Raw genomic sequence first — 19,566 nt, 5'->3', positions numbered from 1 at the left:
TCTATATATACAAAGAGCAGAGGAGAGATATATATTCAAGAGGGAACATCGACTTTCCCAGAGTGTAAAAAAAGCCTTAATCCAATTCTGAAGTCTAATGTTACATAATTTTCTTCCCGAGTCTAAATTCCTATGCAGTAAGAAAACAGGATTGCTTTCTAATTTCTTGGTTAATTTAGGCAGTTTTTTTTTTAAATATAATTTTTATTTTGATTATAGTGGCTTACATATTGTTGACAATAATATTTTAGGTACATATTAACATAATTTCAGGGGGATTCCCATCACCAAATTATCTTTCCTACACCTCCGTTCCCATCCTACCTCCCATATCCTCCTCCCTCACCCCCGGGGCTGCTAGAATACGTGGTCCCCTCTGAGCCTAGCTTACTACTTAGTAGTCCTACACCTGTTTTGGTCTTGGTACCTCCCTTGTTTCCTCCTCTAACTGGGAGGTGGTACTAGATAGTTCCAGTTATGTGGTTTTGTTTGAAGAAGAGAAAAGTGATAAACTGGGGTAAAAATCAAATATGCCAAAAATGGGTGGAGTCCTTCTAGAGGCTCTCATCATCAGTTTGAGAGACGAAGGGGGAAAAAAGGTGAAACACCCCAACAGTAAAGAAAGGAGTGTCAAATCAAATATCCAGTGAGCACTCCAACAATAAAGATAAGCACCACATAAAAGCCATGGTCTTGAGATAAAAAACATGGCAGAGCACCCTGCCTGGAGTTGGACCGGGCTAATTTAGGCAGTTTTAAGAGTAAGAACAAATAAGAAGCTAACTAAAAGAAATGAAGGATGAAAAATTAAAATCTTACCTTGTCCATGCTGAACAGTGCCTGGTATTGAGGAATTACAGCATTACGAGGCTCAGTTAATATCTGTACAAGTGTCTTTTCATCGAGGCTATGCAAAGGGACCACCACAGGCAAGCGACCCACAAACTCAGGAATCATGCCAAATTCAATGAGATCTCTGGCTTCGACATGACGTAACAAGCGGTCTTTTTCTTCGATGTCCTGGTGAGTGTTTGATTCTCCACTCCGGTTGGCCAGGTCAGCGGCGGCAGCAGCCCTTCTTCCTTTGCCCAGATTAGAGGGTGTTCCAAACCCTAGGTACTGTCAGAGAGAGGAGCCATGAACTGAAGGACACTGCACAGGAGGGATTCACAAGAATATTTCATGTATATCTCCAAAGGAAAAAAGTATTATTTTTACATTTCACAAAGAAACTGGGTTAGAGTAGTAGACAGGCTGTGAATTCAGATTTATCTGCTTTCAGGTAAAAAAACAAAAACAAAAACACTGTATTCTCAAAGAAAAATTTCTAGTGAACTCTAAAATCTAAGCCAAGAACTCTGAAGAGAACTCTGGAAAGAAGTCCTTTAGAACTCAGATGTCACAGGGATTTCCCGTGGCTCCTGGCTCTGCACTCAGGGATCAGAGTGCTCATACAGGATGTTTGGGATCAAACCTGAGTTGGCCATGTATAAGGCAAGTGCCCACCTCACTGTACTATCACTTCTGCATCAGGAATGTCATATTGTTTCTATCAAAAGCACCAGAAGAGTTCAGCGTGAGAGCATATGCCTTGTCTGGGGAGGCCCTGGGTTTGATCCCTGGTACTCCAATCCCCACCTGGGTACCAGGCCCCAAAACAAAAACAAACAGAAAAAACTTGTGAGTTTCATACATGTCAGGCAGGTCTTCCTGCCCTCTGAATTACATCCCAAAATTACCAAAAAAAAAAAAAAAAAAACCAAAAAAAAAACAAAATTTTATTGAAATATTGTAGAAACAATAGTGGGGTAGGAGTGAGGAAGGACCTCGGTACACTCTGCTAAATCCAGCTTTGTATTCAGGGGAGTATACTGTGCAGGGAATTAAACCTGGTCTCCCTCATGCAAAGCACTCACTCATTACGTTCTCTCTGGCCCCACAATCCTTACTTTAAAGTGTCAGAGCTGGGATTCAGGAGACAACTCAGAGATGGAGCACGTCTTGCATGTGTAAATTGCTGAATCTAATCCATATCACCACACACAAAATAAGCTAAAATGGAGCTGAAAGGGCTGGGGTCCATACTCTACTCAGTGGTCCTGAAACTTGGCCTACAGGCCACACATTGTATTTGTTCTCATTTTGTTTCTTCACTTCAAAATAAGATATATGTGTGTGCATAGGAATTTGTTCAGTTTTTGTTTTTATTATAGTCTGGCCCTCCAATAGTCTGAGGGACAGTGAACTGGCCCCCTGTTTAAGAAGTCTGAGGACCACTGCACATGCAAGAGGATCAGGTTTCATCTCCAGCACTGCCTGATTCCTTAAGCACAATATAAGGCTTCAGCACCATCAGGTATGGCCACATGACCCAGCAATACCATTTCTAGGTATATAACCAAAGAATATAAAAACACTAATTTGAGGGGCCAGAGAGATAGCATGGAGATAAGGCATTTGCCTTGCATGCAGAAGGTTGGTGGTTCGAATCCCGGCATCCCATATGGTCCCCTGAGCCTGCCAGGTGTGATCCAAAAACCAAAAAACAAAAATCAAAAACAAAAAACCCCCACTAATTTGAAAAAGTATTTGCACCCTTATGTTCACATTCATGTTATTTGATAACCAGTTAAAAGAGCTGTGGTCTATACATTCAATGAAATAATATTCTGCTATTAAAAATGAAGTTGTAGGAGCCGGCGAGGTAGCGCTAGAGGTAAGGTGTCTGCCTTGCAAGCGCTAGCCAAGGAAGGACCGTGGTTCGATCCCCCCATGTACTATATGGTCCCCCCAAGCCAGGGGTAATTTCTGAGCGCATAGCCAGGAGTAACCCCTGAGCGTCAAACAGGTGTGGCCCCCCCCCCAAAAAAAAAAAAGAAAAAGAAAAAAAAAGAAATGAAGTTGTAGGGGGCCAGGGTGTTAATATAGTGGATAAGGCACTTGCCTTGCAGGATCCAGCATCCTAAGCACTGTTTTTCTTTTTCTTTTTTCTTTTTTTGGTTTTTGGGCCACATCCGGCGGTGCTCCTGGCTGTCTGCTCAGAAATAGCTCCTGGCAGGTATGGGGGACCATATGGGACGCCGGGATTCGAACCAACCACCTTTGGTCCTGGATCGGCTGCTTGCAAGGCAAACGCCGCTGTGGTATCTCTCCGGGCCCCTTAAGCACTGTTTAAGATTATTCAGGATTAATTCCTGAGTGCAGAACCAGGAGTAACCCCTGAGTATTACCAGGTGTGCCCTTCCCTCCAAAAAGGCCTGTATAGAGATACTATTTAGAAATATTCCAATAAAGAACTCTGAAGCTAACAAAAAATATATAATTGTGTTATGCTCTAATAAAATCTAACTCTTTGGGACCAGAGTATAACACATAGGACATTTGCCTTTCATGTAGCTAACCTAGGGTTCGATCCCCAGCATCCCATATGGTCCTGACCCTTGGGAGTATGTAAATCTAATTCTTGGGCTGGAGCAATAGCACACTGGTAGGGCACTTGCTTTGTAAAAGGCTGACCCAGGATCAACCCAGGTTCAATCCCTGGCCTCCCATATAGTCCCCTGAGCCTGCCAGGAGGCATTCCTGGGCACAGAGCCACAGAGCTAGGATTAACCCCTGAGCACCACTGGGTGTGGCCCCAAAACAAACAAACAAACAAAAAATAAAATATAATTCTTGAAAATACACAACTGAAGCTAGGGAGATACCTCAAGAGATAAAGCACATGTCTGAACATGTTTGTCCTTAAGCTTGATCCCTGACGCCATGTGGTTTCTCTCCTTGAGCACTGCTGAGATGTCCACAAATATTAACAGCCCCAAAATAAAAATAAATCAAAAGATATGAGACTAGAAACTGAGTGCCCATCTTCTGTAATTTCAAATGTCCCTCAGAAAAACGTACCTTTTCATTTTTTCTTCTGCTGATGATTCTGTCTAAGCCATTGAAAGCACCGGATGCAACAAACAGGACATTTGTTGTATCAACTTGCACTGTTTCTCCACGTAGCTTGCGTGAATTTTTTTCTGGAACGTTGACTATTGTGCCTTCTAGTAGTTTTAATAAGCCCTAAGTAAATAATAAATGATGTATAACATTGGATGTAAGCATATTATTTACTCTATTACTTTAAATAAAGGGATTCAACAATAAAAAAGGTGATTATCATTAATGAGCAGAACTAAAGAAAAACCCCCACATTTCTATCATATGACAATGTACTATGCAAAATCACTCATTCATAATTTTATTAGAATGGAGATGGACCCTACTACATCTAGGAATAGTCAGAGAAATAAATATAATATGAAATAAAGATGCAATTGTGATTATAGATGGTACCCAACCACAGTGAGGACTCTTAAAATTTGAAACTAGGAAAGATTTATATTTCATTTAAATTAAAATTCTACTCTCTGCCCAGTATTGAGCTTTGAGAATAACAATATTTTGAGATGTCTTTTGTTGTTGTTTTCATTTTGTTTTGGGCCACCCTCAGTAGTATTAGAGCTTACTCCTGGCAGATTTGGGGAACCATACAGGATGCCTAGAATTGAACCTGGGTCTGCCACATGCTAGGCAAGTGGCTTATCCGTGTACTCTCTCTCCAGTCCCTTGTCTGAATGTGCCTCTCTATCTCCATGTCTTTGTTATAAATACTGAAGAAATTTTCCTTACACTGAAAGTGATTCCTAATTAGTTATTAAAAGGTCCATAGATCCTTATGATTTGCATTCTATAAGTAATGAGCTATTTTATTCATTTAGCCTATTTTCCTTTTGTCTATTTGTGTTTTGGGGTCACAATAGTGGTGTTCAGGGGACAGATGTAGTATTGGGGATTCAAACCAGGTGATCAAACCAGTGTCAGTTGTACATAGGCACATAAGTGCATTGGCTCTTTTTTTTTTTTTTTTTAGGCCACACCCGGCGGTGCTCAGGGGTTACTCCTAGCTGTCTGCTCAGAAATAGCTCCTGGCAGGCACGGGGGACCACATGGGACGCCAAGATTCGAACCAACCACCTTGGGTCCTGTGTCGGCTGCTTGCAAAGCAAACACCCCTGTGCTATCTCTCTGGCCCCAAGTGCATTGGCTCTTTAATCTGTTTTCTTTTTTTTTTCTTTCTTTCTTTCTTTTTTTTTTTTTGGATCACACCCAGCAGCACTCAGGGGTTACTCCTGGCTCTATGCTCAGAAATCGCTCCTGGTGGGGCCAGAGAGATAGCATGGAGGTAAGGTGTTTGCCTTTCATGCATAAGGTCGGTGGTTCAAATCCCGGCATCCCATATGGTCCCCAAGCCTGCCAGGAGTGATTTCTGAGCATAGAGCCAGGAGTAACCCCTGAGCGCTGCTGGGTGTAACCCTAAAAAACAAAAAAACAAAACAAAACAAAAAAAAGAAATCGCTCCTGCAGGCTCAGGGGACCATATGGGATGCTGGGATTCGAACCACCGACCTTATGCATGTAAGGCAAATGCCTTTGCCTTACCTCCATGCTATTCTCCGGCCCCCTACCCTATTTTCTATGGTAAAAGAGTAAGTTCATTTATGTCTACTTAAAACCAGAACTTTCCTTTAAAAATGTTTAACTGGGTCTTTGAGGAACAACAACAATAAAAAATTGAATTTCCTTTAAATAAAAAAATGTTCTTTACAATGTTTTAATCTTCCTAAGAAAAGTAATTTGGTTTTAAATCACCAATAGCTTTCTTTCTCTTATATTCTAAACTACCTTCAAATGGCATGTGGGATCTATGGTGGGAGAAATAATCGCAACAGAATCTAATGGAATGTGAAACCAAACGTACAATATTTGGGAGGCTGATGTGTTCCCTTCTTTCTAGTGGACGAACAAAATATTCAACTGCTTACTTGCTGAACGCCTTCTCCACCTACATCCCGTAACTGATGAATGCCGGGCACACTGCCAATCTTATCTACTTCATCCAGAAAGACAATTCCTACAAGTTAAGGAGGATTCTATTTACAGTATGAAAGAAGCAAACACAAGATAGTCTCAATTTATTCACTTAAACATCTGCAGTATCTTAGCATTGTTAAAATATACTGCTATCTACCCCTATAATCACTTTAAGTAAATGGTTTATGCATTATCAAATACCACTTGATTATGAGAATTCCCTGACAATAATTATCTATCCCAAAGTTTTCAGGTGTTTTATTTGAGGAGGCTGAGACAAAAGTACAGAGTGGGAAAAGGAGGTATAGGCAATGCTAGTATTTAGTTACTTCTTCTCATTTATTTATTTTTCTTAATTTGGGGGTCACATTTCACCATGCTCTGAGGACCATAATCAGTAACAGAGATTAATCTGCAAAGCCTGTGGGAGCCTGTTGAGCATGTCTGTCAAGTTACATGTGTCTCTGGCACAATTCTTTTTTGTTTTGTTTTGTTTTTTGGGCCACACCCAGCAGCGCTCAGGGGTTACTCCTGGCTCTGCCCTCAGAAACTGCCCCTGACTCGGGAGACCATATGGGACACCAGGGATAGAACCCGCGTCCGTCCTGGGTCAGCCACGTGCAAGGCAAATGCCCTACCGCTGTGCTACCACTCTAGCCCTATAGCACAATGTTTATCTTAAAACCATATGGATGAGAAGCTGTCAACTTTTCCATAGAAATGAAGGCAGAAGGGCCAGAGCCGTGGCATGGAACAGTAAGGCGTTTGCCTAGCACACTAGCCTCGGACGGATCCTGGTTCAATCCCTCGGCATCCCATAGGGTCCCCCAAGCTGGAGCAATTTCTGAGCACATAGCCAGGAGTAACCCCTGAACATCAATGGGTGTGGCCCAAAACAAAACAAAACCAAAAAAAAGAAAAGAGGACACGATATAGGTGGGAAAGGAGAAATGCAGACAGATCAATAGGCTAATCTGCTTCTAAGTGAAACCTAAATCCTCTCCTGCCCACCTGTGCCTTTGCCCCAAGGTCCCTCCCAACATGAAATCTGAAATCCCAACATAAAATCTTTGCACAGAATAAGAACTATAATTATGGACTGAACAGTTCTTTTCACCTGAACTGCAATCTTACAATAAGAAAAAACGTATATGGCCTTTAATTACATCCCAGAATATGCTTTACAATGATATTTTTATATGATCATAGAGAACTTTTCTCTTTACACAAAATAATAGTATCGTTTAGTATCAGACCATGTTTCCAAAGGACTACAGCTAGGGACAGAAAAGCAGTGCTGAGATCATACCTTGTTGTGCTTTTTCTACATTATAATTGGCATCCTGGAGCAATTTGGCAATCACAGATTCAATATCTTCACCCACATAACCAGCCTGAGTCAAAGTGGTACAGTCACAGATTGCAAAAGGGACATCCAGGCATTTAGCTAGAGTTTGTGCCAGCAGAGTTTTACCTAAGAATAGAAACAGAAATTAAAAGCTTATAAAAAGTACATTTACTGTATACAGTTCCTCTACAAATTGTAAAATAGAGGCCTGAGCAATAACACAGCAGTAGGGCATTTGCCTTGCATTTGGACGACCTTGACGGACCTGGGTTCTATCCCTGGCATCTCATATGGTCCCCAGAGCCTACCAGGAGCGATTTCTGAGAGCGGAGCCAGAGTAACCCCTGAGCGCCACAGGCTATGGCCCAAAAAAACAAAAAAACAAAAAACAAAAACAAAAGTTAAATAACCCTGCCCACAGTAAATACTGAAAGCTCTTTACTCAACACAAGTGAGCTGAAACACTGAACAGTCTGGCCTAAGTGGCCAACTGGTACCAACAGCAATGTGAGGGAGTCCTCAAATACACTCACAGATACAATACTTTTTATTTGTATTTATTTTTTGTAAAATAAAATATTTTTTCCACACCTTTTCACACAGTGAAAGTGTTATTTTATTATTCCTCTTAGGAGCAAGAATCCCCTAATCAAAACACACACTACAGAATCATTCACATTCTATTTTTAACAAAGTTAAATCTCCCCCACAGAGTTATTTACCTGACCCAGTTGGCCCAAGCAAGAGAATATTACTCTTTTCAAGTTTTATATCATCATGGGCAGAATCTAATACTTCTCCTCCTCGTTTTTCCTGAGGTATTTGTTGATTCACTTGTTGCTGCATTGATGCTCCTAAAGCGTTGCCATGGGGACTGATTCCAGCAATCTGAAGTAATTCTGAAAAATGCCAAGCAAAGATCCTTCATCTCACCGTGTTTTACTTGAAATGAATGTAAAACTACTTTTTTAGAAAAGTTAAACATTTAAATATTTGAATATGCTGTCTTACTTTTTAAAAAAGTCTCAAAGTCACCAGTTTGTACGTTTGTGTACAACACAATGAGATTATTTAGGGAACCTCAAGCAATGAAAATAGATTTTTACCCTTCTTATTAGTGTGAATCTATATGGAATGGGCTTTCACTCAAGGGGAGAAGAGAAGGAGAACAGCGCTAGATGTCAGAAAGTCTTAGTTTTTTTATCTTACTCTCTAAATAGGAACTTGGGCAAGTCATTGAAACTTATTTCCTCTGTTCCTAAATAATAAAATATCAATAAAACATATCCTCTTTGATTTCAAATATAAATTTGGAGGCACTTTTGTTTTATTTTTTGGGGGGGCACACCCAATGTTGCTGAGAAGACCATAAGGAATGTCAGGGAATGAACTTGGGTCAACACATGCAAGACAAACACCCTCCCTGCTCCAGCCCAATTTAGAGGTACTTTTAAAGATAAATCAAGATATAAAGATGTATTTATAAATCCCAGCATAGGGGCTGAGAGATAGCACAGCGGTGGAGCATATGCCTTGCACGCAGTTGACCTGGGGGGGGGGGGGACACGACACCATATGGGATGCCAGGGATTGAACCAGGGTTGGCCACCTGCAAGGCAAATGCCTACTCACTGTGCTATTGCTCTGGCCCCTTGCTGTCACTTTTAAACTACCTTGGAAATACACATAAGGTAGAGAATTATTGTCGTCATCAAAAATAGTATTTAATAATATATACATGTATATATATGTATACACACACAGACACACACAGACACACACACACACACACACACACACACACACACACACACACACACACACACATGGAGCAGGGAGAGTGTTTGACTTGCATGTGGTGACCCAAGTTCATTCCCTGCATTCCATATGGTCCTCTCAGCACCACTGGATGTGCCCTCCCCCCAAAATAAACTAAAAATAAAACAAAAGTGCTTCCACATTTATATTTAAAATCGGAGAGGATACGTTTTATTAATATTTTGTTTAGGAACAGAGAAAAAATATATGGGGGGTATTTAAGGCCACACCAGGAGCAGACAAGGGTTACTCTCTTGGCTCTGTGCTCAGAAATTACTCCTAGCAGGCTCAGGGACCATAGGAGATGCTACGGATTGAACCCCAAGGTGGGCTGTGTACAAAGAAAATGCCCTACCTGCTGTGCTATTGCTAATACTAATAATAATATTTAAACTTACATTACATTACTTCTGAGATTTAATGGTTAAGGAATAATTCACAGACTTTGCTATATTACAACCATATTAGGCAAGAAAATTGCCTTTTCAAAGATGTCCACTGCCTCCACTCTTATTCAACACAGTATTAGATGTCCTAGCAATAGCAGACAAGAGAAGGAAATCAAAGAAACCCAAGTTGGAAAAGAGAAAGTCAAACTATCTCTATTTGCAGATGAGATGATGATATACATCGAAGACCTTAAAGAGTCCACAAAAAAGCTCCTAAGAAACAATAAACCGATATAGCAAAGTGACTGGCTACAAAGTCAATACACAAAAGACAGTCATATTCTTTTATACAAATAATGACTCAGAACACAGAGATCAAAGAGTCTAACCTGTTTAAAATAGTGTCCAAAATTATCAAGTACCTAGAAATCAACCTAACAAGAGAAGTGAGAGACTTGTACCATGAAAACTTCAAAATACTTCAGAAAGAAATAAAAGAAGACCTAAGGAAATGGAAGAACAGTTCAAGCTCATGGATTGGAAGAATCAATATCATCAAAATGACCATCTTACCTAAACTACTATATAGATTCAATGCAATCCCTAATCAAATGCAGGCAACATTATTCAGGGACTTAGAACAATGGATTAACCTCGGATAGGGTACCGAAGTGGTGGCACAGCAGTAGGGTGTTTGCCTTGCATACAGCTGACCTAGGAAAGACTATGGTTCAATCCCCTGGCCTCCCATATGATCCCCCAAGCCAGGAGGAATTTCTGAGTGCATAGCCAGGAGTAACCCCTGAGCCTCACTAGGTGTGGCCCAAAAACCAAAAAACAAAACAAAACTAGGATAGCCAAATCCATATTCAAAAACAAGAAACTAGGGAGGCATCTCATTACCTAATTTGAAGCTCTACTCCAAAGCCACAGTGATCAAAACAGCATGGTTTTGGAACAAAACAGACTTCCAGACCAATGGATCAGAATAGAATATCCAGTGATAAACCCCCAAGTATATGGTCAATTACTCTTTGACAAAATAGTCAATAATTTGAAATGCAATAAAAATAGTATTCAACAAATGATGTTGGAACAATTGAATTGTCATATATTAAAGATTGATCCATATTTCACACCTTACAAAACCACAAAAATGGAAGGGAAGAGAAATAAACCAACAAGTTATATAGACATTTCTATACATTGATATAGATAAATAATGTAAGTATTATCACAACAGGGCAGGCAATAGTATTGTTCTACATTTGGCTGACCTGGCTTTGAACCCTGGTATCACATATGGTCTCTCCTGAATGTTGCCAGGAGTAACCCTGGGAGTAACAATGGGAGTGCCCTCTCCCACCAACAAAATAAAACAAAACTTCCAAAAAGAACCCTGAAGAATCACAACAGAAAAGATAAAATCAAATACCTGAAATAACCCAAGTAGGTTATAAAAAAACTTTTACCACCAAATATACTATAATAAACATGTTTGGGTAATATACAACTTCTTTTTTTTTGGGGGGGGGGGGCACACCCGGCGGTGCTCAGGGGTTACTCCTGGCTATCTGCTCAGAAATAGCTCCTGACAGGCACAGGGACCATATGGGACACTGGAATTCGAACCAACCACCTTAGGTCCTGGATCGGCTGCTTGCAAGGCAAACGCCGCTGTGCTATCTCTCCGGCCCACAACTTCTTTTTAATAATATAAAAAGCATACTTATTCCCACCACCACTCTCCACTGCTGACATTTCATGGAGGCAGACTGCAAAGGAAGGAGGGGCGAGGAGAGGGCACTTACTCGTGAATCTGTACTCATCCTCTCGTCTTCTGATCTCCAACTCTAAGAAAGTAAAGATAGCAACATTAAACTCTTACATATTTGTTCACAGGAACAAATAAGAAGAATCCCATTTCTTGTGTTCATCCATATACATGGAATCTTATTCCTTAACATTTTAGATTTCCACATTATAAAAGAATCTATACATTATATCTTTTTTATACTAAAAAAAGAAAAATACTTGATGATGGATGTCCATTTGTTTGTATTCACAATTGTCAAACACAAATTAGGTATCTAGGGGCCAAGGAGAGAATTTAGTAGGTTGAGTGCTTGCTCTGGTATGGGAGAAGGTCCAAGTTCCACACCCAGAACTGTTTGGTTCCCCAGCAGAGTTAGGAGTTGCCCCTCAGCATGACCTACTGTGGCTCCCTCCCCAAAATCAAGCAACAAAGCAAGAACACTATAAAACAAAGGACCCATAAAAAATCATGTTGAGGGGTCGGCGAGGTGGCGCTAGAGGTAAGGTGTGTGCCTTGCAAGCGCTAGCCAAGGAAGGACCAAGGTTCGATCCCCCGGCGTCCCATATGGTCCCCCCAAGCCAGGGATTTCTGAGTGCGTAGCCAGGAGTAACCCCTGAGCATCAAATGGGTGTGGCCCAAAAAACCAAAAAAAAAAAAAAAATCATGTTGAACTTCATAAAAATGCAAGGTCCAAGTCTTCCATCAGTGACCATAAGTTATGCTTTTTAAAATAAAGTAACTAATTCTGGGGTCAAAAAGATAGTATAGCAGGTAGGCATTTGCCTAGCATGAGGCAAACCCAGGGTCAAATCCCAGCATCACATGTGGTCCCCCTGAGCAGTACCAGGGTTACTGAGTACAGAGCCAAGTATAACCCCTGAGCAAAGCTAAGTGTGGCCCCAAAACAAACAAAAAGCTTTCACATGCAAGCAAGAACTCTACCATTGAGTCACATCTTTAAGGACTGGGGATACATTTCAACAGAAGAACACTTGTTTTGCAATGACTGAAGCCCTGGGTCTGATCTCTGGCACCAAACAACAATTTTACTCTCAAACTCAAACTCATGAACATGTAACTGAAAAACAAAGTTTTAGGAAATAGCACTTAACAATAAGTAAACATACTCTGATATTTTAGATTTTCATCTATTAATTTTTTAAATGCTGATAGCAACCTACTAGAATGTTTTATGTGGAAAACGATAAATTGCACTTAGTGTTTTAAGATAAAAGTAAGGGGATAGGGGCCAGAGAGGTAGCATGGAGGTAGGGCGTTTGCCTTGTATACAGAAGAACAGTGGTTCGAATCCCGGCATCCCATGTGGTCCCACCAAGCCTGCCAGGAGGAATTTCTGAGTGTAGAGCCAGGAATAACCCCTGAGCGATGCCGGTTGTGACCCAAAACCAAAAGTAAACAAACAAAAAAAGTGAGGGTAGAGTGATGGCATAGCACAGAGGTAGGGCATTTGCCTTGCACATGGCTGACCTGAGACAGACCTGGGTTCAATTCCTAGATCCCATGTGGTCCCCAAGTCTGCCAGAAGCGACTTCTGAGCACAGAGCCAAGAGTAACCCCTGAGTGCCACCGGGTATGGCCCCAAAAACAAAAAAAGATAAAAGGAATTATAAATCAAGATTTCTGTCGAGAGTAATATCTATTTGGCCAATATCGAAACACTAACCTCTTGGTGTTAAAGATGTCTGCTTCTCAACCTCTGCTTGTTGTCTCAAATTAGCTGGGATATTATTATATATTCTCTTGTAATGATTGTACACAGCAACTGAAAGCACCTTTTTAGCGAATGACTGGCCAACAACATACTTGTCGAGGTAGTTATAAATCTGAAAGATGTTTAGGTATGATAATTCACTGTGAGCTATCATAAGAACACATAGCAAGCAGTTATTACCGAGAATATTTGCTTAAAACTATAAATTTGAACAAAGATTTTTATCAGAAATAAAATGCCATGGACTAAGTATATTATCTAGCAATGAGACCCAAAATCCTAAATGAACTAAAAACACAATTCATTTGTTCTCTAGCTTAATAAAGTGTCACTGTTCCCTATAAATGCTTTGCCAACTATTGTTCTATTAACAATGCCATCAATTCCTAAATTTTATAGTTGATATCAAAGTCAATTAGATGCCTACACATACCACTGTAGTCTAAGCATATCATTAATTTAAATGATTAAAATACTTTCTGTACCTCTCAATCCGATGCAAATAATTCTTCACAAAAAGTGCACCCATTTATTTTTAAAAACAAGGGTTCATTATTTTTCATAATTCTTAGTGGTATATATCAAACTGTTTTCGTATCTAATAAAGTAATGTGGTACTTTGTATCACCTATAGCAGCATTCGACTAGAGTACTGGCTAGGATCTTTTGTTTTGTTTAGATCACAACAGGCTGTGCTCAGGGCTTACTCCTGCTCTATGCTCAGGGATCACTCCTGATGGGCTTAAACCAGAGGCAGTGCTGGAAACGGAACCTGGGTTAGCAGCCTACAAGACAAGCACCTTATCCCTATCCTTTCTCTCCTGCCCCATCTGAACCTATTTAAAATTCAGGCATTATATAATTAAATGCTATTATTCTCCCAATACCTATGTGTTTTAATACTACTAACATTTGGGACTAGAAAGCTAGTACAAAGGTAGGGCGTTTGCTTGGCAAGTGTCTGACCTGAATTCAAACCTTAGTATCCCATATAGTTCCCTGAGCACCGCCAAGAGTCATTAGTGAGTTCAGAACCAGGAGTAACCCCTTAGCTCTGCCAAGTGTGGTCCAAAAACCCACCCCCCCCAAAAAAAAAACAACTTACTAACATTTTGCCTTTTCTCTGGCATTAATTAAATGTGTTATTTTTTAAAGAGCAAAGTCCAGATCTGTCTTTCCTAAAATGAGTGGTACCATCCTTGGGGGTGGGCACTGGGGCAATTAGGGTTCAATAGTAGCCTGGAAGGTTTTCTGTTCACTCACCTGAAGGCTCACTTCCAGCAGAAAGCTGGAGTATTTACTTTTTTTTAAAAAAGTAGACCAAATAAATCTGGTATCTCTGATGTAGATAATGGGAGATGAAATGCTTACTAGTACTTTCATTTGAGAGAGAGAGGAGAGAGGAGAGAGAGAGAGGAGAGAGGAGAGAGGGGGGAGAGAGAGAGGGAGAGAGAGAAAGAGAGAGAGAGAGAGAGAGAGAGAGAGAGAGAGAGAGAGAGAGAGAGAAATGTGTGTGTTATGTAATGTATTGGGAGTAGGAGTGAGGCAACAACTGGCAATATTCAGGGGATACTTCTGGCAGTGCTTAGGGTACATGTGGTACTGGGGAGAGAATGAATCCAGGTCTCCTGCAAAACAAGCCCAATGAGCTATCTCTCTGGCCCCCTCGCTAGTTTTTCATCTCATCATCAAATATTAATTTAAAAGCTACTCATTTACCTAAATAGCAATCTAAAGCCTTATTAATTTTTTTGTCTTTTTGGGCCACACTTGAGGTACTCAGGTCTTACTTCTGGCTCTACTCTCCTGGGATCATATGGGATTCCAAGGAGTGAATCAAGGTCTGCTGCATGCAAGGCATATATCCTACCTGCTATACTATCTCTCTCACCACAAAAACTTTATTTTTTTTAATTTATTTTTTTTTGGGGGGGGGCCACACCCGGCAGTGCTCAGGGGTTACTCCTGGCTATCTGCTCAGAAATAGCTCCTGGCAGGCACAGGGGACCATATGGGACATCGGGATTCGAACCAACCACCTTTGGTCCTGGATCAGCTGCTTGCAAGGCAAATGCCGCTGTGCTATCTCTCTGGGCCCCAAAAACTTTATTTTTAAAAAACTAAACCTCTAGTGAATATTTGCATGTTGCTGACAGTTTGGAATATTGAGTAAATTCCTTCAGCTTTTAGTAATTTAGCTTTTAATATTAACTAATTCCTGAAAATAGTTCAGTTTCTTATTTACTTTCTAGAAAACACAAACAAGCAGATAATATGAAAACTTAATAGCTATATTTTCCACCACATTTTTTAGGTGGGTTCTTGGGGGGGGGAGGCACTCCTAATGATGCTCAGGGGTTACTCCTGGCTCTAAAGTCAGTAATGACTCTTGGCAGTGCTCAGGGCATCATATGGGAGATTCTGAACCCACGTCAGCCGCAAGCCAGGCAAGTGCCATAGCCGCTGAACTATATATCTCTCCAACCGCAACATGATTCTTTAGTGATAACCATATGTTTTGCTACCTGTTTTTAGTGTCTTTATGTCTCATAATCATATCCAGAAGGAAGAACTCTCCCTCAGCACACTGACAGGTGGAGCAAAGCATCGGGACACTGGGGCAACAGGCAACAGTAACTGAGGGTTACACATAAAAGAGAGGGTGCCCAGCCCCGAGCAAGTGCCCAGCCCCGATAACACACAGCAAGCAAGGGAGTTGGAAGTACGCTGCTGAGTTTCATACAAATAAGTCACATAAGATCACAGCACACAGGGCTGTGAAAAAATAACTGCTTCCATGTTTAGACTTGAGTCTGTTTTACCTCCAAGTGGACAGTGGGGGAAGCATAGGCTAGTGTCAAGTAGTGTCCCAAACTAACAAAAGTAAATTCAGAGCTGCTCTATCCTAAGGATATTGTTTTATATTAGCCTTAACACTAATTTGGCTATTCCCCCAATTATATTTCATTGTTAACCAATATTATTATCCTGGAATACCAGTAGCAATATAGCCAGATACAATATATTTTGAATTACAATACTAATTTAGACAGTACTATTAGACTTCCATAACAACTGGGTAGAAAAAGGCAATGAAATATTTTCGCAATGAAATGTCTGTAAGACCGAGCCAAGACCTCTACCTTCTTGGGGGGAGGAGGTGGTTTTTGTTGAAATGCTAATTTCACAGCTTCTGCTGCTGATTCGGGTTCTTTAATTATGCTTTTCTTTGAGTCGGCTTCGGATAGCACAACAAAAAAATGATGACATTTTTCACACTTCACAAAACGAGTTGATGCTGAAAAAGGAAAGGTAGGTCAGCAAAGAAAATAAAATAACCGGAAAAATGTCTAACCTTAAGTATGCACTGAAAACAAAAACCATGTCATCTTAACAAAAAGTAAGGCTTGTTTGCACTTCACTCCACGAGCCACAGAGTTGAGTTTTCACCTATGATGGAGATAGATGAGTTCGGTAAACTACGTTTTGTTCATTTCTACTAGTTTCTTTCATTTTATGGTAAACCTTACAGTAAACGTACCACTGAGTGAAGGAACTAATTGGAGGAGAGAAAGGATGAGTTGACATTCTTTCAACTTCTCACAAAAGTTAATTTTCAAGACCACCACTCTAAGGGGCCAGAAAGATAGTACAACGGTAAGGTGCTTGTCTGGCACTAGCTGATCTGGGTACTGGTCCCCTGTGCACTGCCAAAAGTGATTTCTTACACAGAACCAGGAGTAAGCCCTGAGTATCACTGGTTGTGTGCCCCACACATCCCCCCAAAAAACCACCACTATACATTAAGTAGTAATTTTACTGTATTGTATTTTGGGAAGTGAGAGACAACCTAACAGTCCCAAGGGTTACTCCTAACTGTACTCAGGAATGCCCGGCCATATGTGGGGGACCTTATGAGAGATTGAGAATTGGAAGGAGGGAGGGAGGCATTGGTGGTAGGAATGTTGCACTGGTAAAGGGGGGTGTTCTGTTTATGACTGAAACCATGCTTGTAATCATGGAGCTTAAAGATTTTATTTAAAAAAAAAAAAAAAGAATCAAACCCCAGGTCAGCCATGTGCAAGGCAAATGCCCTATCTGCTGTACTATCTCTAGAATCCTATTAATCATTTAGTTTGGTGAAATACTTGAAACAGTGAAAATAAAATTAAATCCATTTATCTTTGTAATGAAAATATCATAATGCATAAAAGTTAAAGGACATAAATTTTAATTCCAAAAGACTAGATAGGAGGTTTTTTGCAACTTAAGAACTTTGAGTTGTTAAATACATAATATTATTTCATAACTTATTTTTATCTTTATTTTTTTTTTTTTTTTGGTTTTTGGGCCACACCCGGTGGTGCTCAGGGGTTACTCCTCAGGGATTATTACTGGCTCTATGCTCAAAAATTGCTCCTGGCAGGCTCAGGGGACCATATGGGATGCCAGGATTCGAACCACCGACCTTCTGCATGCAAGGCAAACACCTTACCACCATGCTATCTCTCCAGCCCCTTGTTTTTATCTTTAACTACAGCACTAATTCCTATTTATTAACCCTTAAAGGCCACTAAGGATCTAACAAAACATGAGAATTTTCTCAATCATACTGACTTAATGAACTAATTTATTTCATTTTGGGTTTTGGCCACACCAGGCAGTGCTCAGGGGATCATTTGGGATACCAGAGAACAAACCTCGATTGGCTGTGTATAAGGCAAATGCCCTACCCATTATACTGTCTCCCCGGCCCCTATACTGGCTTAATTCAATCATGAAAGTTTTAAAAATAATGCAAATGGAGCCAGAGCGATTGCACAGCGGTAGGGCGTTTGCCTTTCTTGCAGCTGACCCAGGACGGATCTGGGTTTGATCCTCGATGTCCCATATGGTCCCCCAAGCCAGGAGCGATTTCTGAGCACATAGGCAGGAGTAATCCCTGAGCATCAGCGGTATGGCCCAAAACCCAAAATAAATAAATAAATGAGTAAATAAGTGAAAATAATGAAGTGCTACTAAAAGTGACAATAAAAGGGGTTGGAGAAGAAATAGTACAGCAGGAAGGGAAGGTGCTTGCCTTGCACACAGCCTTCCTAGGTTTAGTCCCAACACCCCTGATGTTCCCCCAAGTCCTACCAGGTGTGATACCTAAGCAGAGCCAGGAGTAAGCCCCAAGCACCACCCATTGTGCCCCCCCCCCCGCCCCCAAAAAAAGTTCCTCCAAGCGCTACCAGGACTAAGAACATGGGGTGTGGCCCAAAACACAGCAAAATAAATGTCTCAATTCCAACCTGTATTTCTTTCTTCCTTTTTATTTGGAGAGGGGCCACACCCAGAAGTGCTCAGGGCTACTATAGTCTGCGCTGAGGGGTCATATCTGGCGGTGCTTGGGAGATCATATGTGATGTCAGAGATCAAACCCAGGTTGACTGTGTGCAAAGCAAAGGATCTCCCCACTGTGCTATATTTAGCTTTGGCACCTTTTTCTTTCTTTGTAAGCAAGGCTATGGGCTGAAGTAGTGTATGTGAGTGTGAGTGTGTGTGTGTGTGTGTGTGTGTGATGTTTAAGTGATAATTCTTTAAAAAACAAAAAACAAAAAAAAAAAAACTTGGGGCCGGAGAGATATCACAGCAGTGCTTGCCTTGCAAGAAGCCGATCCTGGACCTAAGGTGGTTGGTTCGAATCCCGGTGTCCCATAGGGTCCCCCATGCCTGTCAGGAACTATTTCTGAGCAGACAGCCAGGAGTAACCCCTGAGCACCGCAGGGTGTGGCCCAAAAACCAAAAAAGGAAAAAAAAAAAAAAAACCACAAAAACTTGATTGGTTGATTGGTTTTTGGGCCATACCCAGCAATGCTCAGGGTTCATTCCTGACTCTGCTCTCAGAAATTGCCCCTGGCAGGCTGGGGCCCATATAAGATGCCAAGAATCAACCCAGGTCCCTCTCAGGTCAGCCGAATGCAAGGCAAATGTCCTACTACTGTACTATCTCTCCAGCCCCTATGGTAAGGTTTAAATGTATTTGCAAATTTTGTACTTCATGTATACCCAAAGAGAGCCCTATAGATAAAATGTGGTTTTTCTTTTTTTGGCATTTTACTTGTCTAGGCAGATTATACAAATGTTAACACAAAAACTTAATTCTTAGACCTATTAACATGCATCTGATTCATCTATGTCTTTTCTCTGTATCAATTTATAGTATATGAGACTTTCTACTTGGCTGCTTTCAGAGATCACCCTCAGGAGGAGTAGGTTAGAAAAGGTTGTGAGGGGGAAAAAGAAAGAAAGAAAAGGTTGAGAGAGGGCCAGAGAGATAGTATAGTTGGGCATTTGCCTCGCACATGATAAATCCTGGTTCAATCCCTGGCATCCCATATGGTCGACCATGCACTACCTGGAGTAATACCTGAGTGCAAAGCTAGGTGTGACCCAAAAGTCAAAATAAAATAAAATTAAAATAACAAGCTCAGGGGCAGAGAGTATCATGGGTAAGGAGCTTGTCTTGCATGAGACTGATATGGGTTTGATCCCTAGGATC

The 19,566-nt window shown here is 40.9% G+C and overlaps 1 protein-coding gene across 1 annotated transcript in view; it reads right to left on the bottom strand.

The window, feature by feature from the left end:
• CLPX (caseinolytic mitochondrial matrix peptidase chaperone subunit X) overlaps nt 1–19,566 on the bottom strand; it is a 58,387-nt gene that overhangs the window by 14,942 nt on the left and 23,879 nt on the right. The window contains exons 4-11 of the mRNA XM_049777849.1: nt 16,166–16,320; nt 12,975–13,134; nt 11,286–11,327; nt 7,990–8,166; nt 7,229–7,393; nt 5,871–5,959; nt 3,904–4,068; nt 820–1,119 (exon numbers count right to left, since the gene is read on the bottom strand). Coding sequence (XP_049633806.1) covers nt 820–1,119; nt 3,904–4,068; nt 5,871–5,959; nt 7,229–7,393; nt 7,990–8,166; nt 11,286–11,327; nt 12,975–13,134; nt 16,166–16,320 — 1,253 coding nt within the window. The remainder of the gene's footprint in view (nt 1–819; nt 1,120–3,903; nt 4,069–5,870; nt 5,960–7,228; nt 7,394–7,989; nt 8,167–11,285; nt 11,328–12,974; nt 13,135–16,165; nt 16,321–19,566) is intronic.

Source organism: Suncus etruscus, chromosome 1 (assembly GCF_024139225.1).
Source record: "Suncus etruscus isolate mSunEtr1 chromosome 1, mSunEtr1.pri.cur, whole genome shotgun sequence".
NCBI classification, from domain to species: Eukaryota; Metazoa; Chordata; class Mammalia; order Eulipotyphla; family Soricidae; genus Suncus; species Suncus etruscus.
The sequence above is the reverse complement of the archived record's forward strand: the minus strand, read 5'-3'. Positions and strand labels throughout refer to the sequence as shown.